At 42.6% G+C, this 21,859-nt stretch overlaps 1 protein-coding gene across 3 annotated transcripts in view; it reads left to right on the forward strand.

Moving 5' to 3' along the window:
- Positions 1-15,616, forward strand: part of nt5c2a (5'-nucleotidase, cytosolic IIa) — a 39,259-nt gene extending 23,643 nt beyond the window's left edge. For all 3 annotated transcript variants that reach the window (XM_039783340.1, XM_039783341.1, XM_039783342.1), the window contains 4 exons: positions 275-326; positions 7,354-7,414; positions 12,287-12,463; positions 13,093-15,616. In XM_039783340.1, the coding sequence (XP_039639274.1) occupies positions 275-326; positions 7,354-7,414; positions 12,287-12,463; positions 13,093-13,347 (545 nt within the window). In that variant the 3' untranslated portion in view covers positions 13,348-15,616. The remainder of the gene's footprint in view (positions 1-274; positions 327-7,353; positions 7,415-12,286; positions 12,464-13,092) is intronic.
- The last annotated feature ends 6,243 nt before the right edge of the window (positions 15,617-21,859 follow it).

A 21,859-nucleotide genomic window follows, 5' to 3' on the forward strand; every position in this document is an offset into this window, starting at 1 on the left:
TTTTGGTTTTATTAGGGGGTTAGGAAATGATACTCCTACCAAGCATGACAGAAAATATGACCGTGTTTTCTGTTTATTTTCCAGTGGTCTATGTATCACAACAATGTGACCATGGAATAATTCACTAAAGCTCAGATCCGTGCTAGGCCCACAAAAGATAGTTAAAAGACTGATTTAAGAAAAGAAAGATTAGAGTATTGTTTTGGGATTTTCTGGTTATTAAAGATTTAGGCCATTATAACTATACTAATGCAAGTTGTTTGTTTTTTTTTAGCCATATTTGAGGAACTTCAGTCGCTGGAATGCTTCCTCGCTGAGCTTTACAAGTAAGTTCCTTTTTGTTAAAGGAATATTTCACCGCTGGAAAGCTGAATATATCTTTAAATTGGGTCACTTATGTATTAGAAATGTGAAAACAAAATTGAAATTGGTGCCTTCTAGGCCGAGAAAAGCCAGAAAATGTGTTTTGGTCTTATATGGATGAAAAACACCAAATCCCAGAATGCACCTGCTTCGTTGCTTTGAGTCCACTCCCAAGCCACGCCTACCGCTTGACAGACCGACAGAGGCATTCAACTCAACTCTGCGGGTTTTTTTTATTTTCATACCATATACACGAAACAACGTTTCGCCTGACTCAAGTGGTGTTACACATTTAACATATATAAAAACGAAATTATATAAAAACGACATACGAAACAGGCTACATTTAGTACACACACTTTTTCTGCTCCGTAAAGTTCAGCTAACGCATACTAGCATTAGCGCTTGGTGGGCTGTAAACACCGAGCATAAACACAGCCGTGAATTAGTGTGTAATGTAGAATGGTCGGCATTTAACAGTCACAAACTCCACCAGCAGTTAGCAGTTAAATGGATACAAATCACCACATTTCTGCGCCACTCGGTGTTAACACAGCCCACCTCTTTTACCCGGCGACAGAGCATCTCTAGCTCGAGGGCGGCGGGCCGGCCTGGTAGCTGGACAGTCCGGTACACTATTCAGGCATGTTTCCACAACAAAAACACAAAGTCTCTGAACTCACGTTGGGAGTGTCGTTGAAGTTGGATGTAGTCCAGTTTGTGGTCTAAATGAGCGGACACTTGCAAGCAGGATCCGTAAAGTTCAGCTAACGCATACTATTCAATTCAATTTCAATTCAATTCAATTCAATTTTATTTATAGTATCAAATCATAACATAAGTTATCTCGAGACACTTTACAGATAGAGTAGGTCTAGACCACACTCTATAATTTACAAAGCCCCAACAATTCCAACAATTCCAGAATTCCCTCAAGAGCAAGCAGTGCGACAGTGGCGAGGAAAAACTCCCTCTTGGGAAGAAACCTCGGACAGACCCAGGCTCTTGGTAGGCGGTGTCTGACGAGCCGGTTGGGGTTGTGATGAACAGTGGCGATAGTAGTCACATTAATAATGGAACAGTGACTGGATGTAGCGGGAAGCTGCAGGGTTCAGCAGGACGCAGCATGACATTGCAGGGCATCGCTGAGCTCAGCGAGGAGTGCAGCAGGACCACGGCGACAGCTGCAACCAGGGTCTTGGTGCCAACGTTCTCCAAGGAAATACGTCTGGGGGAAAAAAAAGCATAAGGACTCCGGGGAGTAAACTCCCCAGAAGCTATGATTAGTAACAAGCATTTCTGGGACGGGCTGCACACAAATAGTAATAGTAATAGTAACAGTAATAGAAACAGTAATAGAAAGGGAGAGGAGAGAGCAGCTCAGTGTGTCAAAGGAAGGAAGTCCCCCGGCAGTCTAGGACTATAACAGCGTAACTATAACAGGTAACTAAGAGAGACAGGTCATAAGGAGAGGTAGCTTCTTTTGTTTTGGCTTAGAACTCTCCCCCTGCCGGATCTGGCTTGGCTGGCCTGCCTCCCTCTACTTTGTTATGTATTATTAATCTAACAATTATGAAGAGAAGCAGTTGGGCCAGTTAGGTGAACACTGCACCTCCTCACCCTAACTATAAGCTTTATCAAATAGGAGAGTTTTAAGTTCATTCTTGAATGAGGTGACAGTTTCTGCCCCCGAACCCAGATCGGGAGCTGGTTCCATAGGAGAGGAGCCTGATAACTGAAGGCTCTGGCTCCCATTCTACTTTTAGAGACTCTAGGTACCACCAGTAACTCTGCATTCTGGGAGCGCAGTGCTCTAGTAGGACAATAGGGTATTAGGAGCTCTTCTAGATATGATGGTGCTAGACCATTTAGAGCTTTGTAGGTCAAGAGAAGGACTTTAAACTCAATCCTGGATTCAACAGGAAGCCAATGCAGAGAAGCTAATACAGGAGAAATATGATCTCTTTTCTTAGTTCTTGTGAGAACACGCGCTGCAGCATTCTGGATCAGCTGGAGAGTCTTAAGAGACTTATTTGAGCAACCTGACAGTAGGGAATTACAATAGTCCAGCCTGGAAGTAACAAATGCATGGACTAGTTTTTCAGCGTCGTTTTGAGACAGGATATTCCTAATTTTGGCAATGTTACGAAGATGAAAAAAGGCTGTTCTTGAGGTTTGTTTTAGATTGGCATTAAAGGATATATCCTGATCAAAGATAACTCCTAAATTTCTAACAGTGGTGCTGGAGGCCAGGGCAACACCATCCAGAGTAGCTATATCTCTAGATAATGAAGTTCGGAGGTGTTTAGGGCCCAGCACAATAACTTCCAGTTTTGTTAGGGTTTAACATCAGAAAATTATAGGTCATCCAGGATTTTATATCCTTAATGCACTCTTGAAATTTTGCTAGCTGACTGGTTTCGTCTGGTTTGATTGACAAGTATAATTGGGTGTCATCCGCATAACAGTGAAAGTTAATTGAGTGTTTTCTAATAATATTGCCTAGAGGAAGCATATATAAGGAGAATAGAATTGGTCCAAGCACTGAGCCTTGGGCGGAACCCCATGGCTAACTTTAGCGTACTTGAAGGATTTATCATTAACATTCACAAATTGAGATCGATCAGAGAAATAGGACCTAAACCAACTCAGAGCAATTCCTTTAATGCCAACCAAGTGTTCCAATCTCTGTAACAGGATTGAATGGTCAATTGTGTCAAATGCAGCACTAAGATCTAGTAAAACAAGAATGGAGACAAGACCTTTGTCTGCAGCAGTTAAAAGGTCGGTTAGTAATTTTCACCAGTGCCGTCTCTGTGCTATGATTCTTTCTAAATCCTGATTGAAAGTCATCAAATAAACTGTTGCTATGTAGAAAATCACATAACTGATTAGCAACCACCTTCTCAAGGATCTTGGATAGAAAAGGGAAGGTTAGATATAGGTCTATAGTTTGCTAAGACCTCAGGATCCAGGGTGGGTTTTTTCAGAAGAGGTTTTATCACAGCTACTTTAAATGACTGTGGTACATAACCTGTTAATAGAGACATATTGATCATATCTAGTAATGAGGTGTTAACCACAGGTAATGCTTCTTTGAGTAGTCTCGTTGGGATGGGGTCCAAGAGACGGGTAGATGGCTTAGCTGAGGATATCTTTAACAATAATTGTTGAAGATCTATAGGATAAAAGCAGTCTAAGTATATGTCGAGACTAGTCTTTATTTCTAACGACTCTGCGTTTAAAGGTGAACCGTTAGAAGTTGAGTGTAAAAGGTGATGAATTTTATCTCTAATTGTTGTAATTTTATCATTGAAGAAGCTCATGAAGTCATCACTACTCAGAGCTAGAGGAATAGATGGCTCAGTAGAGCTGTGGCTATCTGTCAGCCTGGCGACAGTGCTGAAAAAGAACCTTGGGTTGTTCTTGTTTTCTTCTATTAGTGATGAGTAATAGTCTGATCTGGCCTTTCTTAGGGCCTTCCTATAGGTTTTGAGACTTTCTTGCCAATCCAAACGCGAGATTCTTCCACCTTGGTGGAACGCCACCTACATTCGAGGTTTGCGAGATTTGTTTTAATTCTTGAAGTTTGGGAGTTATACCAAGGTGCTAGTTTCCTTTGCTTCATCATCTTCTTTTTTCAGGGGCGACGTGAGTCTAAGGTCGTCCGTAGGCATGTCGTAGCACTGTCTACAAATGCATCAATTTGAGAGGGACTGAGGTTAACATACAGGTCCTCTGTTATGTTAAGGCATGACATAGAGTCAAATGCTGTTGGAATATCTTCTTTAAATTTAGCTATAGCACTGTCAGATAAGCATCTGGTGTAGGAGCTTTTATCTAATTTAATATAATCAGGTAGTAAGAATTCAAAAGTAATTAAAGAATGATCTGATAATACCAAATTCTGCGGAAATATTATTAAATCCTCAATTTCAATACCATATGCCAGCACAAGGTCGAGGGTGTGGTTTAAACAGTCGTCGCCTTGTGCACACTCTGACTGAAACCGATTGAATCCAGTAATGAGTTGAAAGCAGTACTAAGGCTGTCATTGTCAACGTCCACATGGATATTAAAATCACCTACAAGAAGTACTTGGTCTGATTTAAGGACTACACATGATAAAAACTCTGAGAATTCAGATAAAAATTCAGAATAAGGGACCTGGAGCCCAGTAAATAACAACGAATATAATTGGCTGTAATGTTTTCCATTTTGGATGTTGAAGATTAAGAACAAGACTTTCAAATGAGTTATAATGTAATTTAGGTTTAGGAGTAATTAGCAGGCTTGCATCAAAGATGGCTGCAACTCCCCCTCCTCGGCCTGAGCCTCTAGGAATTTGAGTATTAATATGGCTGGGAGGAGTGGCTTCATTTAGACTAACATAGTCTTCGGCCCAGCCGGCGTGGTTCAGTAAGACAAAATAAATCAATTTTATTGTCTGATATCAACTCGTTTACCAGTACTGCTTTAGAAGACAGAGATCTAATATTTAATAGTCCACATCTAATTTTCCTATTTTGTTCTATTGCAGTAGTTTTAATTCCAATTAGGTTGTTAAGTATAGCGCATCTTTCGTTTACCTTTGATTTAACCGATCTGAGCCGGGGGGACAGACACCGTGCTTATTAGACTATGAGTGGGCGACTGCTCCAACGGAAGCACAGAGGGCTGAGCACTGCACCTCTGATTACTAATATCAAACTTGGGTTGTCATGGTTTATGTCTGATAAACTCGTTCAGATTTTTGATATGAGAGCGGCACCGTCCCAGGTGGGATGAATGCCGTCTCTCTCAATCAGACCAGGCTTTCCCCAGAACGCCCTCAGTTATTCACATAGCCCACATCATTAGCTGGGCACCACCCGACAACCAGCGGTGGAAGGATGACGTACGGCTGTACATTTCATCATTGGTCAGGTTTGGCAGGGGTCCAGAGAAAACTACTGAGTCCGACATTGTCTTGCGTTATGCACAAAGTGACTCAACATTCATTTTAGTGATCTCCGATTTCGACCATTACCACCTACGTAAGTATGATCTTACTGTATTTACGGTTCTTTTTGCCAGCAGCTTTAGATGGGTTTCTATATCGCCCGCTCCAGCCCCGGGGCACATATGACCGTAGGTAGGCCTACTGTAACGCCGGGGGCGCTGGCTTCACATACGCAGTATAGAGCTCCCAATAACCAGAACTGGCTTCTCAGCGGGTGTATCGCTGAGTAGGGAGAAACTGTTAGAGAGGCAAGACGCTCCGGTTTAGAGCGACCTTCATCATGTGCACTCCCTGGTCTAGATCTAACGCTACGCTTCCCTCGGACAGTCACCCTCTCGCCCGGCTGCTCGGGGGGTGCCGGGGACAGCTAGCAGAAGCTACAGAAGCTACAGTATGTTGGCCGCGTTAACTACATGGTGCTGGCTAGCTACGGAAAGCATATCGATTCTGATTCCATGGTGCGGAGCCGTGACTCAAATTCACTAAGCCTTGCCTCCAAAACAGCGAATATACTACATTTATTACATGTATCGTTATCACTAAAGGAGGCAGGGGAATAGCTAAACATTTGACACACAGAGCAAGAGAGAGCAGGAGAGGGAGAGGAATTAGCCATTGCTAATGGCTAAGCTAAAGTAGCTAACAGTGTTTTAACAATTGTAAATTCAGCGAGTCAGTCGCTGTAAGTGAAGCTAAGTATAAGTGCTTGAGTAAAACAATTGTAATTCAAATGCAATCCAGGCAAATAGCTGCTAATTTAAACAGTGAAGCAGAGTTCAGTAAGTTTTTGCCGGAGCAGCAAACTAGCGTTTGTAACACGGGAACACCGGAAGTGACACAATACGCTCACCTTACACGTCGGCACGTCACGGCCACCCTGACTTCCCAAATGACTAGCATTGGTGTAGCTAAACACGGAGTATAAACACAGGCGTGAATTAGCGTGGAATGTCGAATGGTCGGCATTTAACAGTCACAAGCTCCACCAGCAGTTAGCCGTAGCTAGTTGGATTTTATTTCTACACCAGTCCACCTCCACGGGCCGGCGAGAGCAGCCTGGTAGCTGGATAGTCCCGGTTCCGGTACACTGTTGTTCAGGCATGTTTCCACAACAACAAAAACACAGCAGGAGTTTCGTTGAAGGAGGATGTAGTCCAGCTTGTTGTTTAATGAGCAGACACTTGCAAGCAGGATGGCTGGGACAGGTGGACAGCTAGCGTTAGCTTTCCACCTAGCCGATGAGGATGTCCCCTAGCCCGGCTAGCGGCATTGAGCGACACCGCTGGTCTCCGTGCAGCGAAGCTCCGCGTAGTGCCGGTATTATTGTGCTGTAATAACGTTTCCTCCATATTCTCCGATCTGTACCGATGTATCCGGTGGTACACACGTCCCGTAGTTTGAATGCAGATAATTGTTGTAAATGTTTTCTGCTGAAAACCGAAAGCCTGTTTAGCGAAGATTCAAGATGGCTGACAGTCGTTTCATTCGGAATACCTCGGCCAGACTCGGCAGTCCAACCCCCTGTGGGCATGTTGAAAACATATGGAAGTAGATCCTACTATTGGCTGTAGTCCTTTGCCTCTGGCCCAAAAATCTTCCAATGACGCAAAAATCGTCATTTTACGTCATCGGAAGATTTTTTCCAGGCCCCAAATGCAGAAATCTCTCGTCTCAGGGGGACATGAGGGAGGGAGGCACGGTCATTCAGAAATACTATCGGGTTTCTACTGATACAAAGCTGAATGCTAAATCGGTGAAGTATCCCTTTAAGTCAACAGTTTGTTGTGTCTTGCAATGTATTTTTTCAAAAAAGTTCTTAAAGGGTTACCGTTTTTTCCAACCTGTGTCTAAGTGACTGATGGGAGCAACAATCTTTGACATTGGTCATTAAGCGAGATGGCTGCAGTCGGTATGATGTGGAAACCACATTTGAAATAGAGCTGGGCTTACAGATCACAGTACACTTTTTTTCTTTTTTTTGTCCTCAGGCACCTGGACAGCAGCAGCAATGAGAGGCCTGACATCAGCTCACTGCAGAGACGCATTAAGGTACAACTTCCTCCAACAAACCCATTTCTTCCTTCTGTCTTTTACTTAAATAGAGCTTCACTAAATTGGAGTCCACTATAAGTCAACCAGATTTTTAAGGAAAAACTTTTCAGACAGTAAGCCTGTGTAGCCGCTTGGGTTTCACTGCGCTCCTCGTGTGAATAGACAGGCAGACAAGCACTTCGTGTTTAAACGCCAGGACATGGAAAACGCTTCTGTACACTACTGTACCCCTGCTGGTAAAACAGTATTTTCTTTGCAGCCTAGCTTAGGTTAAAGGACAAATACGGCGCAAAATGAACCTAGGGGTTAATAACACGTGTACCGAGTCGACTGTTCTGAGATATGTTTTCATGCTAATCGAATGCGACCAGTTTTAGCGCAAAGCGCTTATTAGCTTATAACGCTAGTCATTGGGGCATGGATGAAGTAAAAAGAAATCGCTATTTCTATACCACTAACAAGGCTCAAAATAGCACCACACTTCCACGGTAGCATAATGAGGGTCCCTACATGTAAACCCAAGCATTGAGAACTTTGTAAGTGTACAGACGGTTTATTAAAAAGATAGTATAGAAAGACCGTATCGTTCATGTATACAGGCGGGCGGCAGCTTGGGAAAACAGTCATGACCAGTCGAACGACGAACGCCGTGCAATATGAACGGAACTGTCACTTGAAATCTCCCATGGTCCGTGGTTTCCCAATGGGTCGATAGGAATTACGTTTGTGAAATGTAATTGCATGGAAATGCATGAATTATAAACTTAGCACAAAAAGTAAGGACATTTGTGTTTGGTAGATTATTTCTCTGTGGTAACAATGATTTTTGGCAATAAATCTTATACCGTTGGAAAGCCTGTTTAGTTCCCTTTCAAATGCTGCCCCATTCGTAAGGAACATGCATTTGTGGGATGAGCAGCAGCGCTGAGTATGTGGGTTGCGCCCATGAAAAATTTGCCAAATCTTCTCTGCCAATGCCAAACGGCTTATTCTGCAAATGACTCGTTTGGTGGATTGGATGATTGAAGTTTGAAGAAACAAGACATATTGGCAATTGAACAATTTATTCATTTCACAAACGGGAGCCTCAGTAGCGTGTGGAAGAACCATACACAGCCACAACAGCCTGGCACCTCCTCCTCATGCTGGTCACCAGCCTGGTCATACACTGCTGTGGGATGGCATCCCATTTTTCAACCAGCATTTGTCACAAGTCAGCCAACGTGGTTGTGTTGGTCACTCTGGCACGAACAGCACGCCCAAGCTGATCCCACAAGTGTTCAATGGGGTTGAGGTCAGGACTGCTGGCAGGCCATTCCATCCTCTCCACTCCCACATTCTGGAGGTAGGTTCTGATAAACCCCGCCCTGTGGGGGCGAGCGTTGTCATCTTGGAGGATAGAGTTCGGTCCCAGACCGTGGAGATATGGGATTGAATCTCATCTCCATATCTCTCTGCATTGAGATTGCCTCCAATGATGACAAGCCTCGTTTTTCCATTGAGGGAGATGCCGCCCCACACCATCACACTGCCTCCACCAAAAGGTGTTACTCTTTGATGCAGCAATCAGCATAGCGTTCTCCGCGTCTTCTCCACACTTTGACCCTACGATCCAACTGCCGTAGTCAGAATCATCCAATCCACCAAACACCAAACGAGTCAATGGCAGAATAAGCTGTTTGGCATTGGCAGAGAAGATTTGGCAAATTTTTCATGGGCGCAACCCACATACTCAGCGCTGCTGCTCATCCCACAAATGCATGTTCCTTACAAATGGGGCAGCATTTGAAAGGGAACTAAACAGGCTTTCCAACGGTATAAGATTTATTGCCAAAAATCATTGTTACCACAGAGAAATAATCTACCAAACACAAATGTCCTTACTTTTTGTGCTAAGTTTATCAGTTTATTAAAATATGGGTGACTAACTACAAGGATTAGAGTTTGACTGCTCGTGACTGTCATCTGTAAGAGGATAGTACCTGATACGATTTTTGGTACCACCTCAGTTGAGGTTCGAAGCGAGCTGAACTAATACTAAAAGGAAGAATTAAAACTAGGGTTGGGTACAGAAACCCTGTGCCAATATGGCCTTAGCATGTCAACAACTGTCGTTTTGGGCTCTTGTTTTCAGTTAAGCAGAGTATCGTTTTAGCACCGATATCTGGAAAAAACTAAAACCAGATTGACTACCGATTGGTCAGAGAGAATCGTCACTTGCATGACAACGGGACATCCTGCACACACCCGCCATTTTAAAATATCCAAGCTACCTTCAATGGCGGTTTGAGTATCATTGGATAATCCAGAATTTATTTGTGAATAGAAAATCAAAAAAAATTGTCCTGTTATTTGTTTCAAAACCGAAAAACCTTTTCTAGTGTCAGAATCAAAAAAACGAGGAAACAATTAATAAAGGCCCGTTTTTTTTATTTTTTTATTGTCAATTCCTATCATGTTCCTTTTTAGATTGAAGAATGGAAAAGTCTGTGTACAATTCGTTATATCGTTTGAAACCAAAATCACGTGGTCTGTTTTTTTTTTTGTTATTATTAATTATATTTTCAGTGCTGATTGGGTACAGACCGTAGAACAGTGGACACACAAGAAGACAAAATAAAAGTAGGCCTGTGTAACACGTTATTAGAGTTGCACACACCTATATTTATGCGTTCTTTCTGATCCCACCCCATGGCCAGAGCAACAAAATCCCCCACCATGCCATCATGTAAATTCAACACTGTTCTGCTCGCAACCTCAGGCTTTTACCACTTATCATGTGTAGGCGGCTTTAGTAGTCTATATCCACGACGTTCCACTTCCAGGATTGCTCCGTTGCAGACGGATATTCCGCCGGATTTCACTCATTTAGGCCGGATGTCCGTCCTCTTCCTCTTTCTTTGTGTTATGTTGGCGTTCTAACCTCCGGTGGATTTGTGAGGACTATGGTTAACTGCTCCTCAGATCTCTGCTGGGTAAATCCAGACAGCTAGCTAGACTATCTGTCCAATCAGAGTTTTCTGTTGCACGACTAAAACAACCTTTGAACGTACACGTTACACCAAAACAAGTTCCTTCCTGAGACTATTTTGCAGAGGCTCCGTACGCCACTTAGCGCCGCCCAAGAAGATTGTGATTGGTTTAAAGAAATGGCAATAAACCAGAGCACGTTTTTCTCCCATCCCGGAATGCTGTGTAGACTAGCCAGACCCTCCTCCGCAGTGCTGTGGAAGAAGGTCTGGCAATGCGACACTAGGGGGTTTAGTGATGAAGGTTACCCATGCTTACGGCAAAATGCTTTGTTCTCCCTAACTTAAGAGTTAATATAGTTTTGTATTTTTTCATTAGTTTTTATTTCAAATTATTATTTCTTTCACACCTAGTTTTAAGTTTGCAGTTTTTGTTAAATATAATAACCTAGCTAAAGTGTTACACAAGCCAACTTTTATTTAGCCTTTCACACTTCCGCTCCATCGTATAGTCTGTCCCCAATCAGCACTGAAAAAATGAATGTGCAAAAACCCAAATGAGACTTTTCTTTGAATTTAGTTTTCTCGTTTTTATGTTGGAAAAAACAATAAACGGATCATGTGATTTTGTTTTCTGTTTTTTTTCTTTAACATATATTACAGGGTTTCCGCAGGGTCTTAAAAAGTCTAACATTTCAAAATCTAAATTTTAGGCCTTAAAAAGTCTTAAAAGTATTGGGTTGTAGGTCTTAAATCATTTTAAACCGGTCTTAATTTTCCTATGTCCATGTAACACTACCTCAGAATATTGTTTTCATTCCGTGGTTTTGTAGTTCTTTCTTTCGCTAGTCCAAATATAATTTTGCTGTATTACGACCACAAATGAGACCAACATGCTACTATATTGCAGCCAATCAGTTTCTGTGTTATTGGTGCAAGTCTCTTTCAGATTGCACAACATAAAAACAGATTTTATTCTTCAGCTGTGGGGAAGTGCAAGTTAAGCGATACTTGGCTTGAAAAAAAACTGAATTTAGGGCTTAGTTGATGTTGTGATATAGGTCTTCAATTTAATTCATAAAGGTCTTAAAAAGGTCTTAAATTTGATTTGGTGAAATCAGCAGAAACCCTGATATTAATTTACATTTTAATGGCCACGTTAGTTTTATTCTGATCTTCAGCAATGTACTTGAGTCGTTGGAAGTGCTGGCAACTAAATTGTTGAACAGCTTGTGACTCGGTCAGTCTCTCTATTAGGTCCTCAGGCTTAGATCATCCTTCGTTAAAACAATCAGGTCCTTCTTCTGGGAAGACTATACAATACATCTTATCGTTTACTTGGCCAGGAGATACTCCTATGGAGTCACGTCAGAGGCTGGGGCCACGGGTCCTCGTGGTCCCCCCGCAGCTAATCACGTTGCTCTGACCTTTTCAAGACGATGCCTGTCGGTTATTCACGGACATTAAACCACTCCTCCAAAATCAAACTCTCAACATATAAGTGGCCATTGTATGGCCGGCCCCAGGAATAGATGGCCTCATCTTGCAAATGTCACATGACCACGCTGCAACAACTCTTTTGAGTCTCCACAGCCAGATTTCTGCATCATGCTACAAAATGATTTATTAACCAACACAGCAGGCAGTACAGGCAAGCAGAGACGAGCAAATATACTCCGCCTAACTCTAGCAGTCTTGAAGGAAGTGACCACAAATCAATACGAACGTATTTATCCCTGTAAGGGCAGCCTAGTATGCCCATGCACAATTCTCAAAAGCAGTTCCACTGCCAGTAGAAATGACAGATTGTTCCTGCATAGAAATGTTTTGTCTGGTCAGACACATCAGGGCTTCCATAATCCTCAGAAAACTATCAGACACGTGCTTGTGTCCTTTCCAGAAAGTGACCCATGACATGGACATGTGCTACGGCATGACGGGAAGTCTGTTTCGCAGCGGGTCCCGACAGACTCTGTTTGCCTCCCAAGTGATGCGCTACGCGGACCTGTACGCCGCCTCCTTCATCAACCTGCTCTACTACCCCTTCAGCTATCTGTTCAGAGCTGCACACGTGCAGGTGAGCTTCACTCACACATCTCACTTTGTGTCTGTCACGTGCACGTTATCAGTTCCTCTGGGATTTTGCAGCCTTTTTTATTTTTTAAGATTGTTGCGGCCCAAAATGCCTGATTTTGTGTGTGTGCGGGCGTCAGTCGTGGGGGGGGAACTGAGCAGCAGCCCCGCCCGCTGCAGAGAGCCGACAGGATTGAAACAGAAGCAGCTTTCAGCAACTTTAGAGTACATTGTTTCTTTCTTTCGCTGAACGTTTTGTTGGTAAATGTGAGATGTTCGAGTCCCACATATCGTCGTCTTCATATCAGAAACAAGGGAACGAATTTGGCGACGTGCGTGTGTTACGTCAACCTGTTTTCACTCCCGCTTGGTCGGTGGCTCTCAGAGTCACATGACACAAAGTCTGACTGGTGGGACTGCTGGGATTGGTTGAAGTCGCGGGAAACTCCGGTTATCGGTCAAATTTGCGTAAAAGTTGCGGTGATTGTTCAAAATTGCGAGTCACACCAAATTCACGGTGATTGGTTGAATTTGCGTGAATTGATCGCAACATCGCAAAATCCCGGAGGGACTGCTTTATGTACTTTTTGACTGATGGCATTACATTGAAACCCCCCCACCCCTCCACCCCAGATGCCTCATGAGTCTACAGTGGAGCACGCCAAAGTCCACATCATTGACACAGAGTCGCCGCTGGCCACACGAAACCGCCACGACGTCGACTTCAAGGAGATGGAGTGCAAACGGCACCAGCTGACTCGATCCATCAGCGAGATCCAGCCCCCCCACTTCTTCCCTCAGCCTCCACAGGAGATCACTCACTGCCATGATGAAGATGACGATGAGGAGGAGGAGGAGGAGGAGGAGGAGGAGGAGGAGGAGGAGTAGAGGGAAGGAGAAGAGCAGAGAGGTCTGCAGATTGCTGTCACATCCAATACATCCTGCTTCCACGAGTCTGGTCTCCAAACTGTTTTCTCATGAAAACACGCACATGACCCACCACCATATGCGAGACAGGATTTTTGGATTTCTGCAAGAAACGATCACAACGAGTAGTTGGTGGCTGAGCCACAGCGATAAAGAAAAGAAAGGTGGGGGGGGGCAAAAAATAGCCTGTTTCCACATATCTTTACTATCCATAGCCTGTTTTCTCTACGTGAAGCAACAACTTTGGTCCGTGTTGCAAACAAAAATGTTCCGGTTTCCCCTCAGCCAGTGTGTTGCGCTCTCATTGGCTGTAGCTCCAACAGCTCCAGATTTTAAGCCTGCTAGATACAGCAAGGCACCAGCAAGCCTCTTGTCTCACTGTTTTGAATCACACGGCACACACGTCGTTGTGTGTTAACCACAGCTGCTGAAACTAGACTCAATGGTAAAACGGTTCTACTCCATAAGAGTATATGTTTATGATGCCTGCTAACGGTGACGTGGATTTCACATGCTAACATCTCATGATACCAGCTTAGAGAAACGTCACCTACTTATTTACCCGGTAATTCTTCTTTTTACTGTGTTGTAAAATAGGACCACAATTCCCAAAGCTCACCCTGAAGTCCTTACTCGGTAACCCTTTACTTGAAGGTATCTACATAAGAGTGACATGACACTGTCATGAACCCTAACCCAAACTCTAACCATAACTTGTGATAAGAAAAACCGAATGACACTTACTAAAAGAAGCGTTATGCCATAAACATTTATGATTTCACTGTCATGTCACTCTTATGTAGATACCTTCAAGTAAAGTGTAACCCCTTACTCTTATATAAGTCTGCATTACATGTCTTAAAAAAGTAATGTAGATAGTACACCTTGCACCACAGTTACTGCCTTATTCGTCTCGCTTTACAGATACAGTGAGTGTGAATGAGAATTATTGTTATTTTGAACATGAATGTTGAGTTGTTTTCATGGTCACAGGTGAAAGGTATGGAAGCCCATGTCTGCCAGACGACAATCGCAATACTGGCAGGTTCAAATGATAAGATAACAAGTCAGTGTTCCGACTTGCAACATTTTAAATTTCAGTCTGCATTATTAGACCCTAAGACTTAATTAAGGAGAAGTCCAATCTTTGGCTTGATCCGATTGACTTGACAAAATGTGTAAATAGGAAATTAGAAAGTCACAATTTTGACAACTCATAATTTTGAATTTAAGTTTGTTCTGTTTTTTTATAAAGTCATCAGTTAAAATGTTAACTAAGTCAAATTTGAGATAAAAATGTGTAGTTCAGTGCGATTTGTCCAAATTTTGACTTATCACCTCACAATTATTATTCAAAATGATGATGATTAACTCGCTGTCGTGATTTTGATTTTTATCATGCGTGTTTGTGTTGTTGTTGTCGTTGGCGGTAATGGTCCTCCATAAAAGGTGAACCTGCTGCTGATCACGACTGCTGTGTCTGCTGTAAACGTGCTGGTACTGTAGTGTGTGTGTGTGTGTGTGTAAGTCCACGTGATGAGGGTACAATAGTGTATTTTTGTGCTGAGAGTATTATTACATGTTGTTATTTTAAAAAGACCTGTGATTTAAAAGGAGGACCTGTTTCTTAAAAAAAAAAAAAAAAAAAAAGTATTGATCCTTAGATGAGGTGGAACGTGGCCTCCTCTCTGATTCACAGAAAGCAAATGTGTGAATGTGAGATTCTACTGTTTTTGTGTTTTAGTCTCACACAAGAAGTCGCTGATTACATTTGCTAAAGCGGCCTCATCCTGTTTGGACTGAAGAGACATATTTTGACTTGTTTAAATGTCCTCTTGACCATTAATTGTTTGACCTTTTTCAGCCCCGGGTTGCACCTTGGGATGCTTATCGTGTTATTTGAGGTTTCAGAGCAAAAAGCACCAATGATTTAAATGTTTAATATCCGTTCATCTCAGAACTGTTGAGCATGCCTGTGTTCGCTGTCAGCTTTGAAGCCTAACTTAGACTGTAATAATCAGACATACTGAAATGCAAAGTGAACCAAATGAATGTATTTTTCATTTTTTACCAGCAGTAGGTAATGCATGGGTTGACTTTTTTTTTTTTTTCTCGTTTTAATTGAAATGTTGTCTTTGTTGTGAAGAATGTTGAAAGCAGCGATTCTGCAGTTTAGATGGTTTAAGTCATGACTGATGTTTGTAATAAATTTTCTGATCTGATATTGTAAGGCAAGGCAGCTTTATTTGTACAGCACATTTCAGCAACCGGGCAATTCAAAGTGCTTTACATAAAACATTAAAGAGCAGTTACAAATTATTTAAATTTTTTTTTTAAACAGATAAAATAAGAGAATAAAAGTTACAGTGCAGTATAAGAATTTAACAATTATTTTAAGAAAGGAAACGTCAAAAAGAACAGTCTTCAGCCTTGATTTAAAGGTCCCATGGCATGAAAATTTCACTTTATGAGGTTTTTTAACATTAATATGCGTTCCCCCAGCCTGTCTATGGTCCCCCAGTGGCTAGAAATGGTGATAGGTGTAAACCGAGCCCTGGGTATCCTGCTCTGTCTTTGAGAAAATGAAAGCTCAGATGAGCCGTTTTGGAATCTGCTTGTTATGAGGTCATAAGGAGAAAGGTTACCTCCCCTTTCTCTGCTTTGCCCGCCCAGAGAATTTGGCCAACCCATGAGAGAGAGACATCATGGCTTTCAAACGAGAAAAGTGGCAGTTGGTCAAGGCCACACCCCCACCCTCCACCTTGCCCCCCCTCTCTCCTCCTCAATAGCTACAGACACAGAAATGGCACATCCTAAGGAAAGCTCATTGTAGGACTGGCTCTAGTGGCTGTAGTTCTGCACCAAAGCTGAATTTTGGGAAAGAGACTTCAGATACAGTATTAGGGGACCACTAAGGTCTATATAAAAGAGACTTCAGATACAGTATTAGGGGACCACTAAGGTCTATATAAAAGAGACTTCAGATACAGTATTAGGGGACCACTAAGGTCTATATAAAAGAGACTTCAGATACAGTATTAGGGGACCACTAAGGTCTATATAAAAGAGACTTCAGATACAGTATTAGGGGACCACTAAGGTCTATATAAAAGAGACTTCAGATACAGTATTAGGGGACCACTAAGGTCTATATAAAAGAGACTTCAGATACAGTATTAGGGGACCACTAAGGTCTATATAAAAGAGACTTCAGATACAGTATTAGGGGACCACTAAGGTCTATATAAAAGCATCCAAAGAGCACCATGTCATGGGACCTTTAAAAGAACAGAGTTGGAGCGGAGCTGCAGTTTTCTGGGAGTTTGTTCCAGATATGTGGAGCATTAAAAACTGAACGCTGCTTCCCCCTGTTGGGGTGGTGATGGTGCAGTGGATATGACCCATGCCTTTGGTGTGGGAAACCTGGGTTCAATTCCCACTGTGATTCAATTCAATTTTATTTATAGTATCAAATCACTTTACAGATAGAGTAGGTCTAGACCACACTCTATAAATTCCAAAACCCCAACAATTGCAGTAATTCCCTCAAGAGCAACCATTAGCAGTGGCTATTGCGACAGTGGCGAGGAAAAACTCCCTTTTAGGAAGAAACCTCGGCAGACCCAGACTCTTGGTAGGCGGTGTCTGACGGGGCCGGTTGGGGGTGTGATGAACAGTGGCAATAATAGTCACATTAAAGATAATGGAACAGTGACTTCAAAGGTCATTGTGATGCATCAACCAATGTGTCCCTGAGCAAGACACTTAACCCCTAGTTGCTCCAGAGGTGTGTTACCTCTGATATAAGCGTCAGTTAAATGAAATGTAATGTAATGTTTAGTTCTGACTCTGGGGACAGCAAGTAGACCTGTCCCAGACCACCTGAGAGGTCTGGGGGGGTCATAGTGTAGTAGCAGATCAGAAATGTATTTTGGCCCTAACCCGTTTAGTGATTTATAAATCACTAAAGTATTTTGAAATCAATTCTTTGAGGTACTGGAAGCCAGTGTAAAGACTTCAGTACTGGAGTGATGTGATCCACTTTCTTCGTCTTAATGAGGACTCGAGCAGCAGTGTTCTGAATCAGCTGCAGCTGTCTGATAGATTTTTTTTTTTAGGGGGACCTGTAAAGACACTGTTACAGTAGTCAAGTCATTACTGTACATTGTAGCCAAGTTTGGATTTTTTAGGGTCAAAGTTACTCACAATTCCTATATTTTGTCTACCCTTTACATCTGTGAGTAATTATTGCTGACAGGATTTCTTCCAGACCAAAGCTGCCACTAACTAACAGGCCTGCTGGTCTCTCATGTGTCACCAACTTCCACAACTTGGTACCGCTGTGTGTTCAGTTATCGGCTCAGTCGCATCACGCAGAACGGCTAGGTATCTGCCATCACAGGTCCTGTTCTTTCTAGGGCTGTCAAAATTAACGCGTTAATTTTTGCGTTAATTATTTAATATTTAACTCAGCTGTGTTTGTTTACTTCATGTGGCGGCAGAGAAACGTAATACGTCTACATAACAGCAGGCGGTGCTACTCTGTATTGTTGCCCAAGTAATGAAAACCGGCAGCTGATTGGACGAACGCGTCACATGGGTTTGTTTTCTCCGGATATTGAGAGCCAGACTGTCATGGCGGCCGTTCTGAATACGATCTCATATTGTACTAAAATAGTTCACTGAAACATGTTTCTGAAAACATTTTAAGCGAGAAATAGGCCTTGCAGTTGCTGAATCTGTCTTCATTTCAGATCAACAAAGGTCAGTTTAGAAGATTTTCGTCAGATTTTGAGAGACTAGTCTCCTCATTGTCCCGACTGCCCTGCCGCCGACTGAACATAGGCTCGTTGGAGATGAACTGTTTCTAGCCGTTGCCAGCAGCCTTCAGCAGGACTAAATAAGCCAAATTGTTGCTGCTGTTGTTCTGAAAGATATTAAACATTCTGAACTTAGCAGAACCTTTCCTTGTTTGTTTTTTTTCTTCATATTTGCAAAGTTAAGTGATTTAGCATTTAAATATCCATTATGACAAGCTTCAGTCTCAATTTAAAAAAGCGATTAATCGCGATTAATTACAGCAAATTGTGCAATTAATTAGTTAATTTTTTTTAATCGATTGACAGCCCTAGTTCTTTCTCAAACTTGAAACCAAACATCTGACCAGAGCTTTTCTTGTCTGCTCACTTTTTGTGACTTTCTAATTTATCCCCATTTATATTGCAGTCACAATAACAACAGGGTTTCCGCGGGGTCTTAAAAAGTCTGAAAAAAGTCCTAAATTCCTTGAAGTATTTGGTTCCAGGTCTTAATTAATTACAAACGGGTCTTAATTTTCCTATGTCCATGCAACGCTACCTGTAATGCAAATTTTTTTCCCGTGGTGTTGTAGATTTTTCAGTCGCTAGTCCATTTATAATTTTGCTGTATAGACCTTTTTCACGGCAGACAAGTTGACATGTCATAGTAGGAAAAGCACAGGTGTATTCAAAACCATTACTGATGGCTGCATTCCACTTAGGAGAGACCCTGGTATTAAACCATTACTGATGGCTGCATTCCACTTAGGAGAGGTCCTGGTATTAAACCATTACTGATGGCTGCATTCCACTTAGGAGAGGTCCTGGTATTAAACCATTAATGATGGCTGCATTCCACTTAGGAGAGGTCCTGGTATTAAACCATTAATGATGGCTGCATTCCACTTAGGAGAAGAAAAAAAAAAAATCTTTATGATTTTGTATCCTTGTTTTATTGCATGCTGACTCACTGAAATAGCTTACTGGGACACTTGATGGAATTGAGCCATCGTTAAGGTTATCAATATCAGCTGTGCTTTTCCTACTATGACAAGTCAACATGTCTGCTGTGAAAAACTTCTATTACGACTACAAATGACACCAACCTGCTACTTATATTGCAGCCATCAGCTTTCGTGTTATTGGTGCGAGTCTCTTTCAGATTGCACAACATAAAACTCTTCAGCTATATGTGGAGTGCAAGTTTAGCGATACTTGGCTTGAAAAAACCTTGAATTTAGGGCATAGTTGTTGTGATAAGGGTCTTAAATTCAAGCATGATGGTCTTAAAGGGTCTTAAAAAGTCTTAAATTTGACTTGTTGAAACCTGCAGAAAACTATGAACAAACATTTGTTTGGGAAGTCCATGATGCTGGGATCAGCATCAGCAAATGCTTTTAGTATCTGTTTGAGACCTGACTATGAGCCCGACTTCTTGAAGTCCTGAGGTGAAAAGATTTGTGAGAGGCAGAAGATGCGAGGTGTTCCGTGATGAGCCCCTGTCCCTGGACCTGTATCCTCCCAGACCTCAGGGCTCTGACGTGACAACGTGCTGTCCTAGCGGAAGATCATTTAGACTCAAGGCTAATGAAGGGGAGATGGAAATGGCCTGGCAGAGTGCAGGACTCCAACCCTCCTGACAGGGTCAGATCTGTGCCTGAGGCAGGGGGAGGGAGAGGGATAGAGGATATGGGCTGAAGGCGAGGAGCCATCTCAGTGATACAGGTCACAAGTTAGGTGAAGGGTTTTGAAGATTTAAAGTGTTTGTGCATGCTTTTTAGTAGTGAATCAGTCAATCATCCATTTTAGCAGGTAGTCTCATTGAGATCAGCTGGGTACAAGGAAAACCGATTCAGTGTGAGCATAGACAAACACACATTACATACTGAAATATGACGTGATGAGTGAGGGATGCATCAGCACTGTGAGGCACTGAAACCAGAACTTTAAAAGTGTGTAGGGAGAGGCATGCAACGCACCTTAAAGCTTTAGTGCGTAACTTTTTGATATTAACGAGCGTCCGTTACACTCAAGCCATTGCCAAATAAGTCGACACGAAGTTAATTTAAGACTATCAGCTCCACACAGCTCTCCCTCTGTGTTTGTCTGTATGGCTATGATTCTACAGTAAAATGGTGTAGTCCGGCGACTTTCCCGCGCAGAAACTCGAGTGAAGAAGGCGGTGAAGGTGAAGAAGGCGCCCAGGGGGCATCCTGAACCACCCGAACCACCTCAACTGGCTCCTTTCGACACAAAGGAGCAGCGTCTCTACACGGAGTTCCTCACGGACGACTGAGCGTCTCACCCCATCTCTAAGGGAGACGCCAGCCACCCTTGGAGATCGGGTGAGAAGCTCAGTCATCCGTCAGCCTTCATGACCATAGGTGAGGGTAGGAACGAAAATTGACCGGTAGATCAAGAGCTTTGCCTTCTGGCTCAGCTCTCTTTTCGTCAACAACAGTGCGATAAAGGGAGTGTGCCGATTCTCTGACCATATCTCCCGCTCCATCGTCCCCTCACTCGCGAACAATACCCCAAAGTACTAGTACTCCTTCACTTGGGGTAAAGGGCTGTTGTCAGACACTTAGAATATTAATCTGAGCCTATCTGGGCAACGCAAGGCACGTTCTTTGTAGGTAAATAAAAAAGCAATAGGCCTGTACGCTTATTGTACTTTAGTGTCTCTGTTTCTGCTGCCTACTGTAGAGATCTCTCTTAATACTGGACCAATGTCAAAGACTGTTGTTCCCATCAGTCACTTAGACACAGAAACATAGGAACATAGGGTTGAAAAAAAACCTTTTAAAGTATGTAGTATGCTATCAAATATGGTAAAGGAACAGCTGGCATGGTCCTTTTTAAGGTTACACTAACTGTACCTTCATGCAGCTATTTCAAATGTCTTTCCTTTACACCAGAAATGTAAAGTGACTGAAAGGTTCCACTGCTGGTGCATATAGTGTTTCTCTCGCATGTGTATCCCCTCTCAGAAACACAGCATCCTTATAATGAATCTGTATAATTCTAGAACTATCTTACATACGTGGATTCTGCTGACTATAGTGAAGGCCAGCATGTCCAGCTCATCCGCAGCAAACTCTCAACATCCTGGTGTGGAACACGTAGCGGGACTCTGCAGCGTGGCCTCAGGGACGCCGTCAGGGTCAAGCAGCTGTTGGCCTTCAGGCTGCTGATAAGTTTGTTCCTTTGCTCCTTATCATGGCTCTGCGCCGAGGATGCAGCCAATCAAAGGAATATTCTTTTAATAAAGACCTTCCACAACTTTTCATTTCGTGTTCCCTGGGCTGCTGTGAGACTGTGGAGTCTGGAGCGTGACACACGCACCACAATAGTTTGGTCTTTCTCAATCTTTAATTACAATAACTAGATATTTGTTGCTCTGTCGGCAGGGCCTTGTTTCATTTTTGGGAGGCACACTGCTTACATGTCTTTGTTTATGTCATATTAACAGTTGTCTGAAATCAAAGCTGTCACAAACTGGAAATTGTAAATGTTAACGCAGCAGTACAGAAGATTGTTTTTTAATGCATCATTTAAACGCAAATGAAACGAGAGTTGTAAGTGCAGTACATTTGAGTAACACCTGCTGCAGCTCTGACCTCACAAGGCCTGTTAAGCATTTCATCTTATTAATTCTGTCTTCTCAAAACCTA

This window comes from Perca fluviatilis, chromosome 19, assembly GCF_010015445.1.
Source record: "Perca fluviatilis chromosome 19, GENO_Pfluv_1.0, whole genome shotgun sequence".
Taxonomy (NCBI): Eukaryota; Metazoa; Chordata; class Actinopteri; order Perciformes; family Percidae; genus Perca; species Perca fluviatilis.